The sequence below is a fragment of the Stylophora pistillata genome, chromosome 8 (assembly GCF_964205215.1).
Source record: "Stylophora pistillata chromosome 8, jaStyPist1.2, whole genome shotgun sequence".
In the NCBI taxonomy this organism is placed as follows: domain Eukaryota; kingdom Metazoa; phylum Cnidaria; class Anthozoa; order Scleractinia; family Pocilloporidae; genus Stylophora; species Stylophora pistillata.
In genome coordinates this window covers 26,654,583-26,673,569 of record NC_142526.1, presented here as the reverse complement: position 1 = coordinate 26,673,569, position 18,987 = coordinate 26,654,583, and the positions used below count along the sequence as shown (strand labels likewise).

Sequence of the window (18,987 nt, the reverse complement as noted above, 5' to 3'; positions counted from 1 at the left end):
ACAAGCGTCACAAATTGATATCTGGCTGATAACGTCATATAACTTTGATAGGCAGCAATTTTGGTCGACCCTAACGGGTAAAAGTCGACCGTTGGGTCAAACGTCGAGCATAATTCGCTAAAACAAATTTAGAGTAGCAAAATCAAATCTCTCCGTAAGCGGGACTCCAAATAAAGCAAAATGTAATTTATTCATTAAGTTTGATTCATAAAAAGATCAGCGTTTGTCCCACAGTCGATCTTCACACGTTCTATCCGTCCGAGGCAGAGGGACAGCACGTGTTTGTAGATTCAAATTCAGTTGGACGAACTCAACTGATTCTAACGTCGAACTTAACATGAACTTAATACTCTCAGTTTTGATCGTCTTGTGTGAAGTTCAACGTTTGAACTGGTCCTCAGGAAGGCCAGAGTACAGTGGCCAAATTAACCTTACTATCACAAGTGAAAACTGAACAAAAAAAAAAAAAAATCGCTTACAATATTGATTCATACTTACGTGAAATAACAAACAAGGCTTATCAACCGGAGAAGCAAATATCAAAAAACGGGAAATCCCAAACCGAAATCCTGTTCCAAAAAGGGGAAAACGTCGGTGGATATCATGTTCGAAACATCAATACTCCGTCTATTAGCGATTAGCTTACAGCGAGAGGATTACGGACTATGTTAAGAAGAACAGTTTCACTCCATTCCTCTCTCTTAAACCTTTACACCCTAACATCAGTATGCATATTCTCCATACCGTTCTCTATACATTTTCTAAGGTGCTGACAAGGAGAATTTGTTTAAGGAAACAACTGAACAGCTTCTTTAATCGGTGATCATTTTCTTTATTCTCATGACTTTCATATGTGATTCAGGGGTGATATTGTAAGGAGAAGTTAGATGCTGGTCAAAGGGTTAAATGCAGTAATCATGAGGGACCTTGAGCAGTCAGAACGGCAACGTCAAGGAAGACTTCGACTAAAAAATGAATTTCTACTTTTAATTAGAATTTCGAAAATGGCTCCATGTGTTAACCACCTCATGCGGCGCCACAACTCAACCTCAACATGACGTATGAAAGTAGCGTTGAGTTCCAAGTGGAAATTAAAATAATTTGCCGTCGCGGTTTCGGTTCGCAGACGAAGCTAATTTTGGTGATTTCACGTTGCTGTTTTGTAAAGGACGGCTAAGAAATGTACTAAGTTTATTCGGCCGATTAAATCTCTTTTTTTTTTTCACGTTCTCGTTGCCGTCGCCGTCGTGGTTTGCTTAAGGTCCCTATTCTCCAAGTCTATTCTACAAACTCAGAATATAATCGACGTGAATACCATCAACTCAGGAATCTGAATGGCTATCACAGACGCTCCTTTATCCTCCAGATACTTCACAACTGTCAACCAAAAGAGAAAGTAGCATCAGTTAGAAAAGATCCATTTAAAATAAGTTGGGAACTAACAAGCTAAACTGGCTGGTAAGTCCACAGTTCAGTAGAACCTCTTCTCGGTTCAGTGAAACCTCTTCTAAGGGTACATCCCCGGCACGAGAAAGCGCGTCCCTTGAACAGAGGTGTTCCTTCAGCGAGGACAACAGATCCAGAAGTTGTATGGAAATATATACCGCCTCCCGGTTAGCTCAATGGATAGAGCGCTGGACTGTTGTGCGGGAGGTCGAGGGTTCGAGACCCGGCCGGACCAACACTCAAGGTCTTAAAATAACTGAGAAGAATATGCTTCCTTTCTGTAACATCAAGAAATGGTTAGATATTCTAGTCTTCTCGGATAGGGACGAATAAATGGAGGTCCCGTCTCCTGCAGGGTTAGGGGTAGGAGACGTTAATTTCCCACGCACGCGTATACTGTGTTGACATAACAGTGTCCCTTGAATAGAGTTGTCCCTTCAACAGATGCAAATGTTATAGGCACATTTTCCCGGGATTTAAAAAGAGGTCCATAGAGTGGAGTTGTCCCCTTGAATAAAAGTGCCCCAAATTATAAGTTTCATCGAAAATCTTCCAATATTATAAAGAGTACACTTCCACACCACCTTTAAGATAAACAGTCATAAACGTTCATTAAGACATTAAGCAAAGTACATTTGCTACCTTTTTCACATTCTTTGTAAACATCTTCATCGCAGTCCTAATAAGTGAAGTAAATAAAACGATCAAAGACCTATTTTTATCATGTTAACATACAATACATACCATACGATTTTATTCGTCATGCATACAGAGAAATTTGGTTTACATCACCAGACAAACAAGTTGCATGGACTGGCAGAAGAATCCATCCAAAAAATTTGAACGGCAAGTGTCACTTGGCGGTCTGACGTAAACGAGAAAAGGCGCGATCATTTGATTCATTTTAAGCGTAATTGTTCTTCTTCAGTAAGCTTTCCGCTCACAAAAACCCTTTCATGTAAACATAGTTAATAGAGGTCCCCTCTTTTAACTATGACGTAAAGCAAGTCTTACCAGACTTAACACTGACAGATACCGTTGAGGTACACTCTAACTTTCTGAGGTTAACAAGACCTATGATTTTTTTTTTTTTTTTTTTTTGAGAGAAACTTCCAATTCGTAAACATAGCTTTGGCTAGCAATCCACAAAGCAAACAACTAAAGACCAAGAACAAAAGCGCGATTAGAAGTCTCGTAGTATTAAAAAATTGAAATGCGCATGTGCATTTTGTTAGCCGTTGCGCCTCTCTTTCTTAAATCAACATACCCTAAAGTACTTCCAGTCGATACCAAGTGTTAAACCCTCTAGGGTTGAGATATTTTCAAATCCTTCCAGAGTCACATCCGGCTGACCAAGGGCTGTGGATGATCACTAACTGTTAGTCATGTGACATTTGCGGCTCAAGAATTCTAAGAGTGCGCTTCTCGAAGAATAACATACAGCAAAATCCTGCGATACATAAGAACCTGATAGAAACACGGCTAACTTCTTAGAGTGATCAAGCTCTTGAGTGTCGTTGTTTAATCCAAATTCCTTGAAAGTATCGTAGCTCTCTCAGTATGCGGTTATACATCCGCTTGGCGTTTCTGTCAACTGAGGTGCCCTGACCATTTCGGCAAACCTCGGGCAAAGACACTTATGTGGTGCTGAGGTACAGAATATCACCAGAGAACACAGCACAGTGATCCCAGTCTCACTCGAGAACATAACATAGTAACTCCCGACTGAACTCTATCCCAAACTGGTCAATAATGAAATCCTACACACTCATCACCCGAGCAACACGCTTTTCTTCCCAAATTTTCATGAACTCAAACAGTTCTATTGATCGTAATTTCTTTGTTTGCTTATTTGTTGGGAAGGCTTTCCTATAAGTTTTGTCCCAACGCGAAAACCAATGCTAACAAGTAAACATGATGAGTTCGCCATTAAGAGAGCGACGATCCATCTTTCAGACTTACTTTTTGGGTCCTCTTCGTCTTTACCCGCTAAAAATGCTGAAAGTAATTTAAACATAGAGGTATATTTGAAAAGAGTCAACGAAAAGTCGAAAGATTTTAACAATTCTCATCAGCAGTGTATATCTCCAAAGTTCAGAAAGAAGGCTTGAAGTTTACAAGTCAGATGGTCAAGCGTCAGTTTCCTGAAATCATTCCTACTTCTTCTACCTTTATGCTGTTCTACACGTGCCATTCTATTTCATCTCTGCTAGTCTGGGGCTTTCTTTTTTTTTTTTTTTAATAAACTTCGAAAGCAAAGCTTGGTGATAACAATAACCAGCGTGACATAAGTGAACACGAGGGTCATTGGAGGCTTCAAAAGTTCAAAATTTGATATTAGGGAACTTAAGCAGTCACGACGGCAACGCCACGGAGGACTTCGATTAAAAATGAGTTTCTACTTTTATTTAGAATTTCGAAAATGGCTGCATGTGTTTACCGTCTCATAGGGCGCCAGACCTCAAACTCAACATAACGCATAAAAGTAGCGTTGAGTTCCAAATGTAAATTAAAACAATTTTCCGCCACGGCTTCGGTTCGCAGACGACGCAAATTTTGGTGATTTCACGTTATTGTTTTGCAAAGGACGGCTATGAAATGTATAAAGTTTTAAAATGCACGTGCTGCGCTATTGTTCTGCCAATTAGATCTATTGTTTTTCCACGTTCTCGTTGCCGTCGCCGTCGTGGTTTGCTTAAGTTCCCTATTGTTAAGTTACATACCGTACACCAAGGCTGCATCTCTCACAGTAGCACAAAGAGGCCCTGTAGAAATAAATTGTCAGCCAACAAAGAGATAAAAAAATACGTTTCTCGTTTTTCTCATGATGTGGTCTCTTCCATTGTACAATCAACATCGGAAGGGACTGCGTCGTGGTAAAAAAGAGACTACTACGAGGTGCGTTCATTACTATGAAGAGGAACAACCTTTCCATGATAAAAAAAAAAAAAATTAGTTGTCGGCATCGATCCCGCCCATACTAGCTTATCAAGGAGAACGGGAGGGGGTGGGAGGTTGCGGATATCATGTCAAGCGCCAGCGTACGTCGCCGCACGTACTCCAGGGACACTAGACGAACATGTCCGTCATCTAAGCCTGTGTACTCTACGGTAATCGGATATATCGAATTCTCCCTGAGCGAAATCATCTGTCGATGGAAGAAATTGGGTGTCACTTAGCAGGTATACTCTACGGTAATCGGATATATCGAATTCTCCCTGAGCGAAATCATCTGTCGATAGAAGAACTTGGGTGTCACTACTCGTGCTCTACCATCAAAGATGAACTGAATTTAACCGTTATTAGACGCGTGTACTTGGGTATTTGACAACAAGCGGCGTATTCTACCGTCACAGAAGGTATTTAAACAAACGTAATTAACCATGCTGAACAAACGTGACTGCCACCATGAAAACTCTACCAAAAACTTTGCTAAGTTCTTCCAGTATAGCTTAAAATGGTCAGATATTAAAACTCTCGACGCGCGATTTTGTCTCATCAGCTGCCCGGGGGTAAATAAATATCCTATTAAACGTTTTGTTGTGTAGTTTCGCTGAGTAGTTTTACGAGTTCTGCCGTATTTTGACGAGTCCGTAGGGCAAGTCAAAATACAAACAACGAGTAAAAATGCCCAGGGATACTACACAACAAAACGTCTAATAAAAGATTTATTATCCAACACGCCAAATTGTTATTTCATTGCGGGCGAATTTATCTGGATATTCTCTGGAGTACATATACCGCGAGATATTTGCACTCGTTTAGGGCGTTATTTGTACTCTACGAAGCGCAGTTGGACAATAATGCTTGCTATTCACTTCCGAACTGGCCAATCAGCGCGTACTTTTGTGTGGTATATACTAATGTTCGTTATGCTATTTAGACTAGGTTTACACTAGAGAAGAGTTTTCCGGATTCGTAAATGTTTCCGGATTCATCAATTTTGGAGTATTCGGATTCGTAGGCGTTTACACTGAAAGGATATTCGGATTCCTGACCGTTTACACACAACGAAAACTCCGGGAGCATTCGAAATGGAATGGTTACCAAGCCCAGTGTTGTTTCATCGTTCGATCGACAAAGTGAAAATGCCTCCCCAAAAAAGGTTAAAGTAGATCCAGATGAGGCAAATTTGAGTTGGACAGATGCCAAGCCATCTACGTCGTCGGCGATTAGGCTGACGTTAAACTTCCTTGCAACAATAATTTGCGTTTTCTCAGAAATACTGCGGTACACGTAATAAAATCTATCGCCTGAACCTGCAACAAGATTAGGCAACCGGAGACCGCCAGCAATGTTAGCACCAGATCCTCCATGTTGGTTTCACCGCAAACTCAAAAGATTGCAGGCGGAAATAATATCCGGATTCGAGAAAAAAAGCGGTTACACGATAAAACTTTCCGAATTCAAAAGTTATCGGATTCAAAGTTCCCATTTTAAATTCCGGATTCAAAATCTCCGGAGACACAACCAAACCGGGGAGTTTTTATTTCGGATTCGTCAACTTTCGCGTAAACGGCAAAATCAATCCGGTACTAAAACGTTTCGGATTCATCACGAATCCGGAACCATTTTCTTTTAGTGTAAACCTAGTCTTAGTGTGATTCTTAGATGGATCTTCCCACGAAACCCTCGCACGTGATCATCTAAATGAAAGCTCCCACGCACGATTGACTTGCAGCAATGTTTTTTACATCAGTTTTTAATTAAAGTTTCTAAGCCTCTACGCATCACTTCTATATGTAATTGTTTACTTTGTTGTCCATATAATTTCAACACTCTTATTGGTTATGATGAATATATGAAGTTCATATATTTTGAACTGCGGTTATAGATACGTATGATGCACGATCCTCGCAGTGGAGAGCGCTATTCATGCAAGAGAGAAAACCAAAATATATGAACTTCATATATTCATCATATCTGATTTATCATCAACTTAATGAATCAGCTTAATTTACGAATCAACTTAATGGCCTGCTCCCAGTTGGCTTGTTAGCTCAATTGGTAGAGCGCTGCACTAGTATCGCAGAGGTCAGTGGTTCGAATCCCGTACAGGCCTGATTTTTTTCAGGTCTGATTTTCGCTATTGCATAAATAGCGCTCTCCACTGCGAGGATCGTGCATCATACGTACTCTTATTGGTGTAAAAGACTCCCAAAAAGTTGTCATTCAAAGAAAGTGACTGTGTTGACGTCATTTTAAATTCAGATTTGTCAGTTTTATAAACTCCCACATTTGTAATTGCCACTGGGTTTCAAAATTTAACTAAGAATACCACAACTTACCAGTATAACTAACAGTATGTGCCAGGGGAACTTCTCCACTGGTGCTAATGCGGCCACAAGATGCTAGAAAAATAAACAAATAACAATAACTAAACAGTAAAATAATTTATGGATTTTCGAAGGAGGAGATCTACGAGGAGGCTCTCTAACCACTCTTCATGGTGGACGCGGTTGATGTTTTGGACATGCTGCGTCCAGGGTTCTTGTCTTGAGTTTGTGCTGGAGCTAACTAACCATTTAACAAAATTCACGGACACATATACACATCTCTTGTAGTATAAATCTTTAACATGTGTGGGGTACAGTGTAACAATGGCATGAGAAAGACCAAGTAGTTTTTTGTTTTGTTTTGTTTTTAATGTCTAAAAGCGAGCCATACAGGCAGGTGAAGGACAAGCAACACAAAAGCAAATGGCTGCTAGACAGGAATACCAACAATAACATATGCAAACGTTTATCTCACTTTAACGAAAGTTCATAAACATTTAATAATGAAAACTTCACAACTTGCTACTTGATTGCCACGCACTGATTATCAATTTGGCAACTCTTTCTGGAATTTTAGTCGTTAAAATTTTTTTCTACTCACCCTTGTGACCGAATTGGTCACAGCTTCGAGCGCTGAGTTTATCAGACTTTTCTATACTTTACCTTTTATTCCAACCACTCCACATGCTGCAGCTGGGATACGAATAGAACCCCCACCGTCTGTTCCTAGAGAGACTGGGCACAAACCTGAATGGACAAAAAAATGTTTATGAAAATGTGAGTTCCACTGAAAACAACAACAACACATACGACAGGATTAGAAACATTTTCACACGTTGGTATACCTGCTGCCACTGCCACAGCGGACCCACTGGAACTTCCTCCAGTGTAATGATTCACATTGTATGGATTTCTTGGGATTCCATGAAGTCTGTTCAGATAAAATTAACAACAAGATTTGACTCAGATTCACTCAGGACCAAGATTTACCACTTATCTATCCTCTTGATTATCATAAACTGAAAATTCCTTTTTTTTAAGGGAAAAAATAAACAATACATGTACTACAAAATGACATTTCAGTGAAATAATGTCTCTACTTTCAAAATTATACAAATAATAAATGGTTAGTGATGATATGCAAAAAAGAAATTGTGAAAGTACATTTGGTAGTATAATTTCATATTACTATACATTTTCTTTTATTCCCATACAATTTAGCCCCCAGCTTCTAATAGGTTTCCTTGCTGTTACCTCTTCAGTTCCTTTGATTTTGAAGTTAATTCAGTTAGAATAGTTCTTTTTATCTTTGATGTATCATAAATTTTGTATTTGGTTAATTTTTTTTTGGTAATGGCAAATAAAATGAATGAAATGAATGAAAATTTCAAACTTAATTTTGTTCATTTACCATTTATCATTTGCACCTGCAGGTGATATGTTGTCACCAGAACATTATGTTTTAGTTTCCCATATTTAGGCTGGCCAAAGAAATTTAAAATAGACAATTTTGAGCTTTATTATGATAAAAAAAAATTGATTACACCTACTATAGTGTGGAGTCTAATATTATCACCTGTTTGGATTGTTTCCTGTTGTCCCAATTCCCACCTCATGCATGTTGGTTATGCCAATGATGATTGCCCCTCCCATGCGCAACTTCTTCACTATGTGAGCATCTTCTGTTGATCGTGTTCTTCCCATAAATGTAGTGCCACAACGAGTATAGTATGGCACCTAGAAGGATTTAGTGCAAATCAAATCATTCATATCCACATAGAATTATATGATGATGTTCAATCCTTCCCCTCAAAACAATATATTTGCCTGGCAGTATATGTGTTCCATTAAAATAGACATTTTTTTTTTAGAGTTATTTATTCCACTGTTGACATCACACTGGGTGTGACACTAGGGATCTTGACACCTCATCCCCTCTGTATACTTCCCTGCTCAAATTGGCAAATTGATAATACTGACAGTTTTAAAGGAGCACTCTGATGAAACCACCCTATAATTTGAAAACCCAAAAAGATCAGTTATTTCATTATAATATGAATTTTTAGTGATTAATAAAGCCTTTTCAATAATAATTCTAGTTGAAAATCAATTCTAGGGCAAAAAATTACAATTTGAAAACCGTTCTGCCATTAATTTTCGTAATCACGGCCAACTTATCTTTGGTCAGCAGTCACTCCCACTGTGACACACTTTTATATTTGTACGGAAACCTAGTGAAATTTAGTGAAATAGTCTTAGTCTTGGAGTAATAAAAAGCAATATATATGATCAAAATACTTGTTTTGAAAATTAGCAACGATCATGGCGCGTCAAATGAGTAATCTACGTCACGGTCCCTCCTATTGTGACGTGGATTACTCAACACACATTTATATTTATACAGAAACCTCGTGAAATTTAGTGAAATAGTCTTAGTATTAGTGTTATAAAAAGCAATATAGACGATCAAAATACTGTTTTTGAAAATTAGCCATAAGCACGGCGCGTCAAATGAGTAATCTCCAAACTCGCCTTAGTCTTCTTGAGCCTGCGAAGTGATTATGAAAATTAATGGCAGAACAGTTTTCAAATCGTAATTTCTCACCCTCGAATTGACTTTCAACTAAAATTATTATTGAAAAGGCTTTATTAATCACTAAAAATTCATAATGAAATAACTGAATTTTTCGGGTTTTCAAATTATAGGGCGGTTTCATCAGAGTGCTCCTTTAAATCAAAATCTATGTTCCTTGTTACATGTACATAAGGTACACCTTACCTCATTTAAAATTTGTGTTTTATTTATTAACCAATTTGTTGTGCAACATGATGTGGAAGCAAAAGAATTGCTAAGCAACATCCAATAGACATACCAATAGCTTTACAAGACTCAATTTAATTGCTGGAGCTCATACTAGTTTCTGTGGCATGAAGTAAACAGGAGTATTTCTACTCCCCCTAGCTGGGACACAAGTCTGCAGCAGGTTAAACCCCTCCCCCCCCCCCCATACTCCTGATTGTGGAGAGGTACAGGGCTGTGGTCCAGCAGCGCCCAGTGGCCCCTGGCACCTTACTTTTGCTCTTGGACGACTCAGGAATCTTAGTTTTTTCATAAAAAGCATCTGCTGGGCAGCCTGGATTTCACAGTTTCAGAGCACTGGGCTCCCTTCAATTTTTCATAGAGCACAGCATTGGAAGTACTGTGAAAGTAAAGTGTCACACAAAAAACTTACCACTAAATACTCCTCTTTCGTGGCCACAGGAATCCCATCCATGAAAGACAATGGATTTCCTTCAGCATACCGTTTAGTGGATTCTGCAGCCATCTGATAAAATTCCACAACAGACATTAAGGCTTTTAATAAGCTGGTATGTATAGAACTGTAAATAATAAAAATACTACCTTAAGAATTTCATCTTCGTCATGCTGGACAATGGCTCTTAACTTGGGATTTTGTTTCTCTGTGTCATTAATGATCTCTATCACTCTTTGTGCTATCTGCATTGGAGTGACTGTGTGTGACCTGTGGCAAGAAAACACATTTAAAGGTAAAGTTTAACTGAGGGTTTATACTTCAGCTGTTATAAAGTGGTGCTTCAAAATTTAAAGCAAGTGAAAACAAATGTAATTAATTAAAAATTTAATTTACCTGTATTCCTTTGTGAGGTCAAGAATAGTTACAAACTTGAAGGAAGATTCTTTTGGTTCTTCTATGCTAAATGATTTGAAAAAAAAAAACAGAATCAGCCAAAAAAATCTACATAATATTATTTATTCATCAAAATTTTTGTTGTATTTAAGCTGGCTAAATATAAAAAAGACTGCTATACTACTAAGCCCATAAACTTTAACACCCAACTTTAGGAGCCCTCCTCCCTCCCCCCCAATACTTACTGGTCAACAAATTTCAGGTTTATGGGATGGAGGGCCTTATTAGAAAGGGGGGAGTGCTACGACCTCCCTGAGAGCTTCATTACAAGTCATGTTCAAGTAGAGTTGTAAAAGGGAGCTTATTGTACTCCTGGTGTGTCTAAAAGGAACTATTGAAGCTCTAGCTGGGCTGTGCTGATCCTTTATATTAGATCTTATTCCTTGCCATCAAAATATTCCTTTTTGAATCCTTTTTTTTAACAATAAACATACCTTTGTCTACATGGTACATTTTCCCTTACAATATTCAAGAATTGATGGCTTTAAAAAGATAAAATATTCAAAGTGTATGAACATATTGACTTTGCTATGCATGTACTATTATTGGTAGTTTGTTAAAAGTATGCTATTTTTGGCTCTCACCTTTCCTCAATCAATTTGTCAAAGTCAACAGGTTCATAGCTCTTTCTATGTTGATGAGGCTCCGGCAAAGGAAATAATGTTGGAGCATCAGGAATTTTAATTCTTATAAGCAAGTCCAATCCTGCTTTTCTACAACATTTTTAAGAAAGTAGCATTGTCAGTAAAGTCAGTTTAATTATGTGTTCAGGACTCTTCACTTTGGATAAGGCTCTGATTCTTTCACATATTACATATGTTGTATAGCTTGGTGTGTACACATTTGTTCTAGCTACTAGCTCAATGGATAGAGTGCTGGACTGTTGTGCGGGAGGTCGAGGGTTTGAGCCCCGGCTGGACCAACACTCAGGGTCGTAAAATAATTGAAAATATGCTACCTTTCTATAACATCAAGAAATGGTTAGATATTCTAGTCTTCTACGATAGGGACGAATAAATGGAGGTCCCGTCTCTTGCAGCGTTAGGGGCAGGAGATGTTAATTTCCCATGCACAAGATTACTGTGTGGTGGATGTCCTCCCCTGGGGTGGGATGGGTGGGTAACTGGACCCCTGTTGATACCAGTGTTTACTACACTGAAGGGGCTATCCGATATAAAATAATATAGATGTCTACTATAAAACCAAATTCTGATCAGTCAAATCTCCCACCTAAAAAAAATAATCTAGAAGAGAGAATCAAAGCAGAGGAGCCCCACATACTCAAGTGACAATTTCTACAGTTATAATCATAAAATAATCTGTGGTTTGTCATCATAGTAAATAACACTATCAAAAGAGAAATAAAATCATTTGTCAGTACAATGTGGTCACATTCCTTATGTTTGTTCAGCTATTTATCCACTAACAAGGGCCAATAAGGGCTATAACCCCTAACAACAATGAGCCTACTCGTAGCTGTATGTCTGTCTGTCTGTCTGCCTGTCTGTCTGTCTGTCATTCTGTCTATTTGTCTGACTGTCTATCTCTGTATCTACCTCAAGCAATGAGCCATCAGGGCACCAATGGTGATATCTGAAAATACAGGAACTCTCTATTATTATCAAAATCCATTAATATCAATGTGACACACTTGGTCATTACCTACCTAAATGCAAACTGTTTTAAAACATTTCCCAGGCTCTGAAACATCAACAAAATAATTGATCACCAAAACTTTTTTTATAATCATATTCACTCAATGAATTAAATCTTTCCTATTAAAGTTCAGCCTTGACATTTGTTAAGTTTATTTATAATCACATACAGTTTTCCCAAGCCATTTACTGAAGAGCAATTGTTTTCCAGCCAACCTAGGAATATTTTTGGCCTGAAAGCAAAACAGAAGAGTTTGAAATTAACTCAAAGTAGCAGACTGTGTTGAGAAAGATGTTTAAATCCAGTCACATCTGGGAAGGACATGGTTAGGCATCGATTCCTGGCTTTTAAACATCTCTCAAAAACAGGCTTCAGAAATCCAGTGTCTACACACAATCCATATGATGAAGTTCTGGATGCCTCAACGAATCATGCACTACAAAGGGAGGTTGGAGTAGTCTGATTTTGTATCCATGACTGGTTTGCCAGATGGGATTCTTAATAATGTTATTTTCAATTTGAATTATTTGTTTCAGTTGTTTGGTAGAAAACCTGTAATTAAAACTAGCTTTCAGCTAAGTGTTTCTCCATGATAAATAAAGATTATTATTATTATTATTATTATTTTTTTAATGACTACTTTATTTGGTATCAGAAAATAAAAATTCAGCATAATTAATTAAATAACAAATTAAATAACAATTTACAACTTACATCATGTACCAAGTTGTACTCAATGGGCAGATCTGGTTTACCAAGTTGTCTCTCAACAAATGCAGGTGGTGCAGGCCATAAAGAGTCAGAGAATATCCATAGCAAAAACAATAATCCTAGAACTCCTGATAGAATGGTCAACATAATCCCAGCCAATCAGTGCCTGCCTTGATGAAAAGAAAAAAAAAATTAACAAATAGATTAACAAATAACAAATAGATTCCATGTTGCCATGCATCTGTAAAAGATCACAACTGATATCACAATATTGTAAAAACAAAAGAAGGTACACAGGGTGCAGCCAAGTGTTTCATCAATGTTCTTACCACATTTCCATGTCTTCTGTGATCTATATATGGGTTATTAACCAAGCGTGAGGTCAAGATGGCTGGATATTGGCCAAGTTCTTTTTAAGCATTTTTATGGACCAAGACAAAGTCAAGGTCCACAAAAATGCGAAAAAAGAACTTGGCCAATATCCAGCCATCTTGACCAAACAAGCTTGGTTAATAAAGGATTTATTATATTGCAAAAACATTTCCCTTTAATAAGAATTAGGAATGACATGTTTACTGCGAGAGCCTGGAAAGAAAGCCAACTGTGTTTGTATCACAACAAACTCACGAGTCTTTTTTTTTCTTTGTTTTGACTATCTTCTACCACTTTTTGTGTTTCCATTACTGAAATTGTCCAAGATGCACGGGATCAATGCGGGCATCCCAAGCGGGCAAGATTGGCCCATCTTGCATGCTTGGGTAGCCAATCAGAACACAGGATTTACTCCATCATGCCCATCCTTACAGGAAGAGGGATATCTTCATTAAATCTACACATATTTTGAAACAACACTTAAACTAAGACATGTTTACTCAAGTTAATACCTAAGGAAGGGTGGAGGAAGTTTGATCAAATTGAATTGATTTCAGGTTTTAAAATTTTCACCCACCATGGGCAAAACATGGCCAAACTGGAAAGGGAAGAAAAAATAACATACTAAATCTGCAGAAAAGCATATAAAGTAGATGTAAAACATTAGTCTGTAAGATATCCATGGGGCAACAACAATTGTGTCAACCAAACTAAGGGAACGCATCTATATAACATCCTCATGCCATAGGATAGAAATTTTGGCAACCAAAGTTATCATTGTCACAATTATATTTGTTGTAATCATGTAACCTAGGGTCTTAGGAGTGATTGTTTATACGTTGTTGGCGTGGGGCAAAGTTGCATCCCCATCACCCTATTCTGCCCCTCCTATAGCTTACGTATAGAGTCGATCTCTGCACTCAGTGACCTGTTCACATACCTCTGTGGCAAAAAGTCAGCAACCTCTAACTTTATGAGGTCAAATCCGGTTTTGAAAAACGTAGTTTTAAAAAAATATTCAGAACGCTCGTATATGCTTTGAATAGATTCCTTACCTTGCCTGTCTGATGTTGAGCACTCCTACAAATTTTGTCTTTATCACTCGATCCGATCAATATAAGCCCCAGTGGCTTCTGTCCTCGTGTACCGGTTCACCAAACAATACACAATAGCTAACCGATAACTCCTAAACAAAGAAAGAACAATGGTAATTCCCTTGTGAACCGGTACACCAGGACAGAACCCCCCAGTGGGTCAATCATTGACCGTGTCAGAAGGGTAACTGGTCGTTTCGCCAACGTGTCAGTTTGCCAACGTCAGTTCGCCGACGTATGTGGTCACGCTAGACGACCATAGGTAATTAATACAGACAGAATAAGTCATAAGGTAAATAAAGTTCCCTGGAATGAAGACGTTTCCGGTGCGCCGGTGGAGTCTTACCTTGATCTCAAGCTAATTAATTGTTCGAACAACGTATGTCACAAAATTTACCGAAAGTGTACCGAGTGGAGACTGGTAATCAGAGTGTCGATACTGTCTGCAACTTTTACTTTTGCACGTTCACAAACTTCGCTTTCACTTTCCTCGATAGATTGTCAGATTTTCGAAACAAGGGAGTGGAAAGTTCATAGGTATGTTTGTTGTTATTTACTACATGATTACATGTTCTTCATCTGGCTGAGGATGCCGAATCTTTGTCATCCATTGAAAGTTAGATGTCTAGATCGATGAATAAAACTGACACGGACTAGGAAATGAATTTAATGAATGAAAAACGTTTACACGCCTTTGAACTGATCCTGATAGAATTGCAAAGAGAGCTTTTCGCTTAAGTGGTTCGTCAACTCTTGATTTCAAATTTTCTCTCAACTACGTTTATTTAGTGGTTAGAGCGCTCGCCTTCCACCAATGTGTCCCGGGGTTCGATTCCCGGAGCCGGCGTCATGAGTGGATTGAGTTTGTAGGTTCTCTACGTATATACTCTGCTCCGAGAGGTTTTTCTCCGGGTAATCCGGTTTTCCCCTCTCCTGAAAAACTATCATCATTTGAATTTATTTAATTTAGAGTTTATTTGCATTTACACACGACCCCACAAGCTGTTCAGCTTTAAACATTATCGTGTCAAAATAAAGGTGTTATTATTATTATTATTATTATTATTATTATTATTATTATTATTATTATTATTATTAACAGCTTAACTGTCAAGATTTTTTGTGATATTTAGGGGTAGAAATGATAAAGTTCTTACTTGTGTTCTCACTTAGGCAGAGAGAGGCAGTTGGAGGGGGTGTAACGCAACAAAAAACAGTGAACTGGTGGGAAAGGGGGGGTTACTCTCTCCCCAGATAGGCTCCATATGAGGCACCCAGAGGTATGATGTTTTGTATATTTTGATCGACTGGCACTTGACCTCGTATTGAGAGTCCCTTTTGGCAGAGGGACAGTTGAGTTCTCTTAAAACAAGGAGATTACAGTGAATATTTGTATTTGTGGGGTGGCTGATATGTGTAGTAATTTTCAAAGGCTGTGGTTTTTACCTCTCTTTGCCAGGAATATGGTTTCACTCTTTGGGGCTTTGGATTGGAAAGGGCATCTGCATCTCTCATCAGCGACCAAGACAGAATTTATCCTTACAACATCATTATAATTACAAGTGTGAGAATAAAGAAAAATGTCAAGTAGAAGATTTCTGGTTGATCTAATAGACATTTTCTCCAAACTAACATCGCAAGAATTGTATGACAGACAGTAGGGAGAATTGAACTGAAAGGGTTTGAAGACAGAACCTGAAATAGGCTAATAAATGGAAACTTAATGATTTTTTCCTGAGCAAGGTAGAGGTTCCAGTCTTTATCATATAAGGGGCAAAATTACTGAATTGTGATTGGTCAAAACAGAGGGCATTTTTTCTTAATTTTTGTAATTTCCCTTGGCAAAATTACTTGAAAATGATTGGCTGAAAATCGCTTAGCAGCGGCTGCCAAGATAAAGAAATTTCTGTTTGTTTTGTAACAATGGTGTCCCGTTTTGTGCGAGATCAGTAAGAAAACATTTTGCCCCTTATATTATAAACAAGTAATCACATGGTTCCTCGTAAAATTAAGGATTAATATCACTTGTTTTCAGAAGTTGCAGAAATTGCCCTCATCACTGCGAGACTAGGGCACTTTCAGCAATGTCCGAAAACAGGCGTGATATTAATCCTTAATTTTACTCGGCCCCATGCGATTACCTATACTAATTTGATTACTTTTAAACCATCCCCCCAGGTTTTTGGAGAAGGGTCTAAATCATTGAGTCATGTGAGCTACCTAGCTTATTTTCAAGCAGAATTTGTTTTCATATTAATTAAATTCAGTTTTTTTTCTTCATTTTTCAAGGAAAATTGAATGTACTTGATTGCATTCTTATCACCACACATGTTGGACTTAAACCTATTTATTCTAAGATTTGTTGATTAATTTATAATTCATTGTCCTTGCTCCTTTAAATGCAAAGAGCTTTTCAACCTCTAAAATCAATCTATTTGATAGTTATTAGGTATGTGCCTGATGTTCTCCCTCTTTATCTCAGAGAATGGGAAAAAAAGTTCACCTTAAGGCATGGGTAACAGATTTGTGACTCATGGAAGTGAGGCATTAATTTTTCCACCATCTGGATCAATAAGATTGAAATTTTAGGCTTGAGTTTAGGATTTATTCTAACCCAGTCTTACCATTGTGCCTTTCCTTCTGTGCCATGGGGTTTGATGCATGATCAGGGAGTTGCTATGTGAGTAGGGTCCTAGGGTACATTTGACCCTCTTAATTACAAAAAATTGCCAATTCTTTTTCAAGATTCTGCCGAGAACCTAGAGTAAGATTACTAAAATAATCTCATCTATATTCCTAGAAGCATTTCATTTGGATTCCTTTTGTAGTTATATTCCCTTCCTTTCCTTCAGAAAGTTAGTCAGATATGAATTAGTGGTATCTTACCAAATCATAGCAATGAGGGAAAAGTGAAAGAGCACCTAGCACTCAGATCGATTTTTTTTTCACCTGCTGCTTTTTTTATGTTTATGCTTGGGACAACTATTGAAGAGGAAAATCAAGATCTGTGAATGGGCAAAACAAAACTCCCTATTTTTTACTGTTGGTACTGTACAATGTAGAATTGAAACATCAGCCATGTTGATCAGATTTTGTAATGTAGCAATGGGCTTATTCTTATTTTTCCCTTATTTTTTCTCAGAGTCAAGTCCTGAAGTTTCAAAAGACACCAAGCTCCAAACATTGCCATGACCATTTGAAACTAGAGGCTTGTTTGCAATATTTTTGTCACCTTGTACAAGGCTACTGTGACATTAGATTGTTTTCTCTGAGTAGAGATAACAATCAGTTTAATGAGAACATTGAAAGGAGCCACTGTAATTCTATAGGAAAATTGATTACTTGACGAGTGAATTCTGCATTAAATTGCACGCGAAAACTGATGTCGCACGAATTGCAATGAGTGCGATATCGGTTTTCAAGTGCAATTTAATGCAGAATTCACATGTGAAGTAATGGATTTTCCTTGAATTGCATAACTGAATAAAATTGAGAAAAAAAGGAAACAGCACTACTCCAAATTGTTATGTTTATGTAGATGCAAAACAATATCACATAGCCTCGTTTTCAACCCGCAATTCCACACTAAATTCCTCACTTCATTAACCAATCAGAATGCGAGATTTTATTCAAGGATGTAATTCTAATTGTGAGATGTGTCATTATATCAGTATGTTGTTCAGCTTTCCTGAAATTGTCAATTTGCTGAGGACACTCAACAGATTTGGTGTTTTTATTCGACATAGTTTTACTTGCCTAATTTTGACAGTAACTTTTCTGTTCCTTGACTGTATATTTTTAATACAGGCAAATAAATGATTGGCTTTTATTGTTCTGAAGCAAAAAGAATGATTGAATGAAGGGTATAGCTAATGATAAGTTTATTTTGTTTTATCAGCCATGTAAATAACGTGAATTGGCTGCCCAAAAGAGTCTAAACTGAGCTGATGTTTTGAGCATTAGCCCTTAGTCAGAGAGAATGGAAGTTGTGTGTGTGTGTGTGTCCATTTGCGATGACTTTGTACCTGATGATGTTTTGGAGAGAAAGTGACCACACCCATGTTTGAGGATAAGGGAATAAGTTACATATATGAAAATTTTTGGCATCTCTCCAAATGTTAGTATGACTTTTACTGTAAGAACCCTGCGGAAAAATCCCTCGTACATCCTTGCAAATTCAACCTTCAATTGAGATAAGCACGATCTTTCAAAAACCTCTTCCTCAGCAATTTTTCATAAGTTATTCAAATTTGCTGTAACTAGCATTTTGGTTTTGCAACTTGGAACTCTTTTAGGCAGGCGTTGCACCACTCTCGTGACTTCCCCACTGTTGATCAGATCATGGTCGTGTGACTTTTGTGAAATTGAAGAATAAGGATGTTTTAAATATCAACGGTCACGCGAAATTTATACTCGGGATCTTCGTCTGTCTCACACGATCAAGTTTAACTTGATTATGATAAAAGTATATCGCATCTGTATTTATTTACAACATTTTTTCAATAGAAAAAAACATTTCGAAACTTGCGTTGTGCCTTAGACAGATTTGCAAGCGTTTCTACTGTTATTTTCGTATTTCATTTTATTTTTTTAGGTTCAGTTTCGCCTTAACTTAGCCAACTACACAAAATAAAGCACAATTTTTTTGTTGGCGGCACCTGTTCGGCAAGATAAAGTTAAATGCGTGACAACATATTTTCGTAAACGTTACCCAACAACACT

The 18,987-nt window shown here is 37.8% G+C and overlaps 1 protein-coding gene and 1 long non-coding RNA gene across 12 annotated transcripts in view; one reads left to right on the top strand and one right to left on the bottom strand.

Moving 5' to 3' along the window:
- Positions 1-14,670, bottom strand: part of LOC111333598 (uncharacterized) — a 19,815-nt gene extending 5,145 nt beyond the window's left edge. The window contains exons 1-19 of one of the 4 annotated variants that reach the window (XM_088729482.1): positions 14,612-14,669; positions 14,227-14,513; positions 13,684-13,769; positions 12,803-12,969; positions 12,258-12,320; positions 12,099-12,133; positions 11,017-11,145; positions 10,373-10,438; positions 10,126-10,246; positions 9,956-10,048; positions 8,299-8,459; positions 7,568-7,653; positions 7,386-7,469; positions 6,735-6,797; positions 4,170-4,211; positions 3,409-3,444; positions 2,714-2,805; positions 2,089-2,125; positions 1,316-1,377 (exon numbers count right to left, since the gene is read on the bottom strand). In XM_088729482.1, the coding sequence (XP_088585608.1) occupies positions 1,316-1,377; positions 2,089-2,125; positions 2,714-2,805; positions 3,409-3,444; positions 4,170-4,211; positions 6,735-6,797; positions 7,386-7,469; positions 7,568-7,653; positions 8,299-8,459; positions 9,956-10,048; positions 10,126-10,246; positions 10,373-10,438; positions 11,017-11,145; positions 12,099-12,133; positions 12,258-12,320; positions 12,803-12,946 (1,314 nt within the window). In that variant the 5' untranslated portion in view covers positions 12,947-12,969; positions 13,684-13,769; positions 14,227-14,513; positions 14,612-14,669. Of the gene's footprint in view, positions 1-1,315; positions 1,378-2,088; positions 2,126-2,713; positions 2,806-3,408; positions 3,445-4,169; positions 4,212-6,734; positions 6,798-7,385; positions 7,470-7,567; positions 7,654-8,298; positions 8,460-9,955; positions 10,049-10,125; positions 10,247-10,372; positions 10,439-11,016; positions 11,146-12,098; positions 12,134-12,257; positions 12,321-12,802; positions 12,970-13,683; positions 13,770-14,226; positions 14,514-14,611 lie in introns of all 4 variants that reach the window. The other 3 variants (XM_088729481.1, XM_088729483.1, XM_088729484.1) reach the window with 3 other exon arrangements.
- Positions 14,530-18,099, top strand: LOC148725685 (uncharacterized). 8 transcript variants are annotated; one of them, XR_015990368.1, is made up of 5 exons: positions 14,530-14,644; positions 14,763-14,802; positions 15,439-15,545; positions 16,444-16,476; positions 17,408-18,099. It is a non-coding gene; the product is annotated as an uncharacterized LOC148725685 (long non-coding RNA). The 8 variants fall into 8 exon arrangements; XR_015990370.1 differs by having other exon boundaries at positions 14,539-14,557; XR_015990369.1 differs by having other exon boundaries at positions 14,580-14,686.
- The last annotated feature ends 888 nt before the right edge of the window (positions 18,100-18,987 follow it).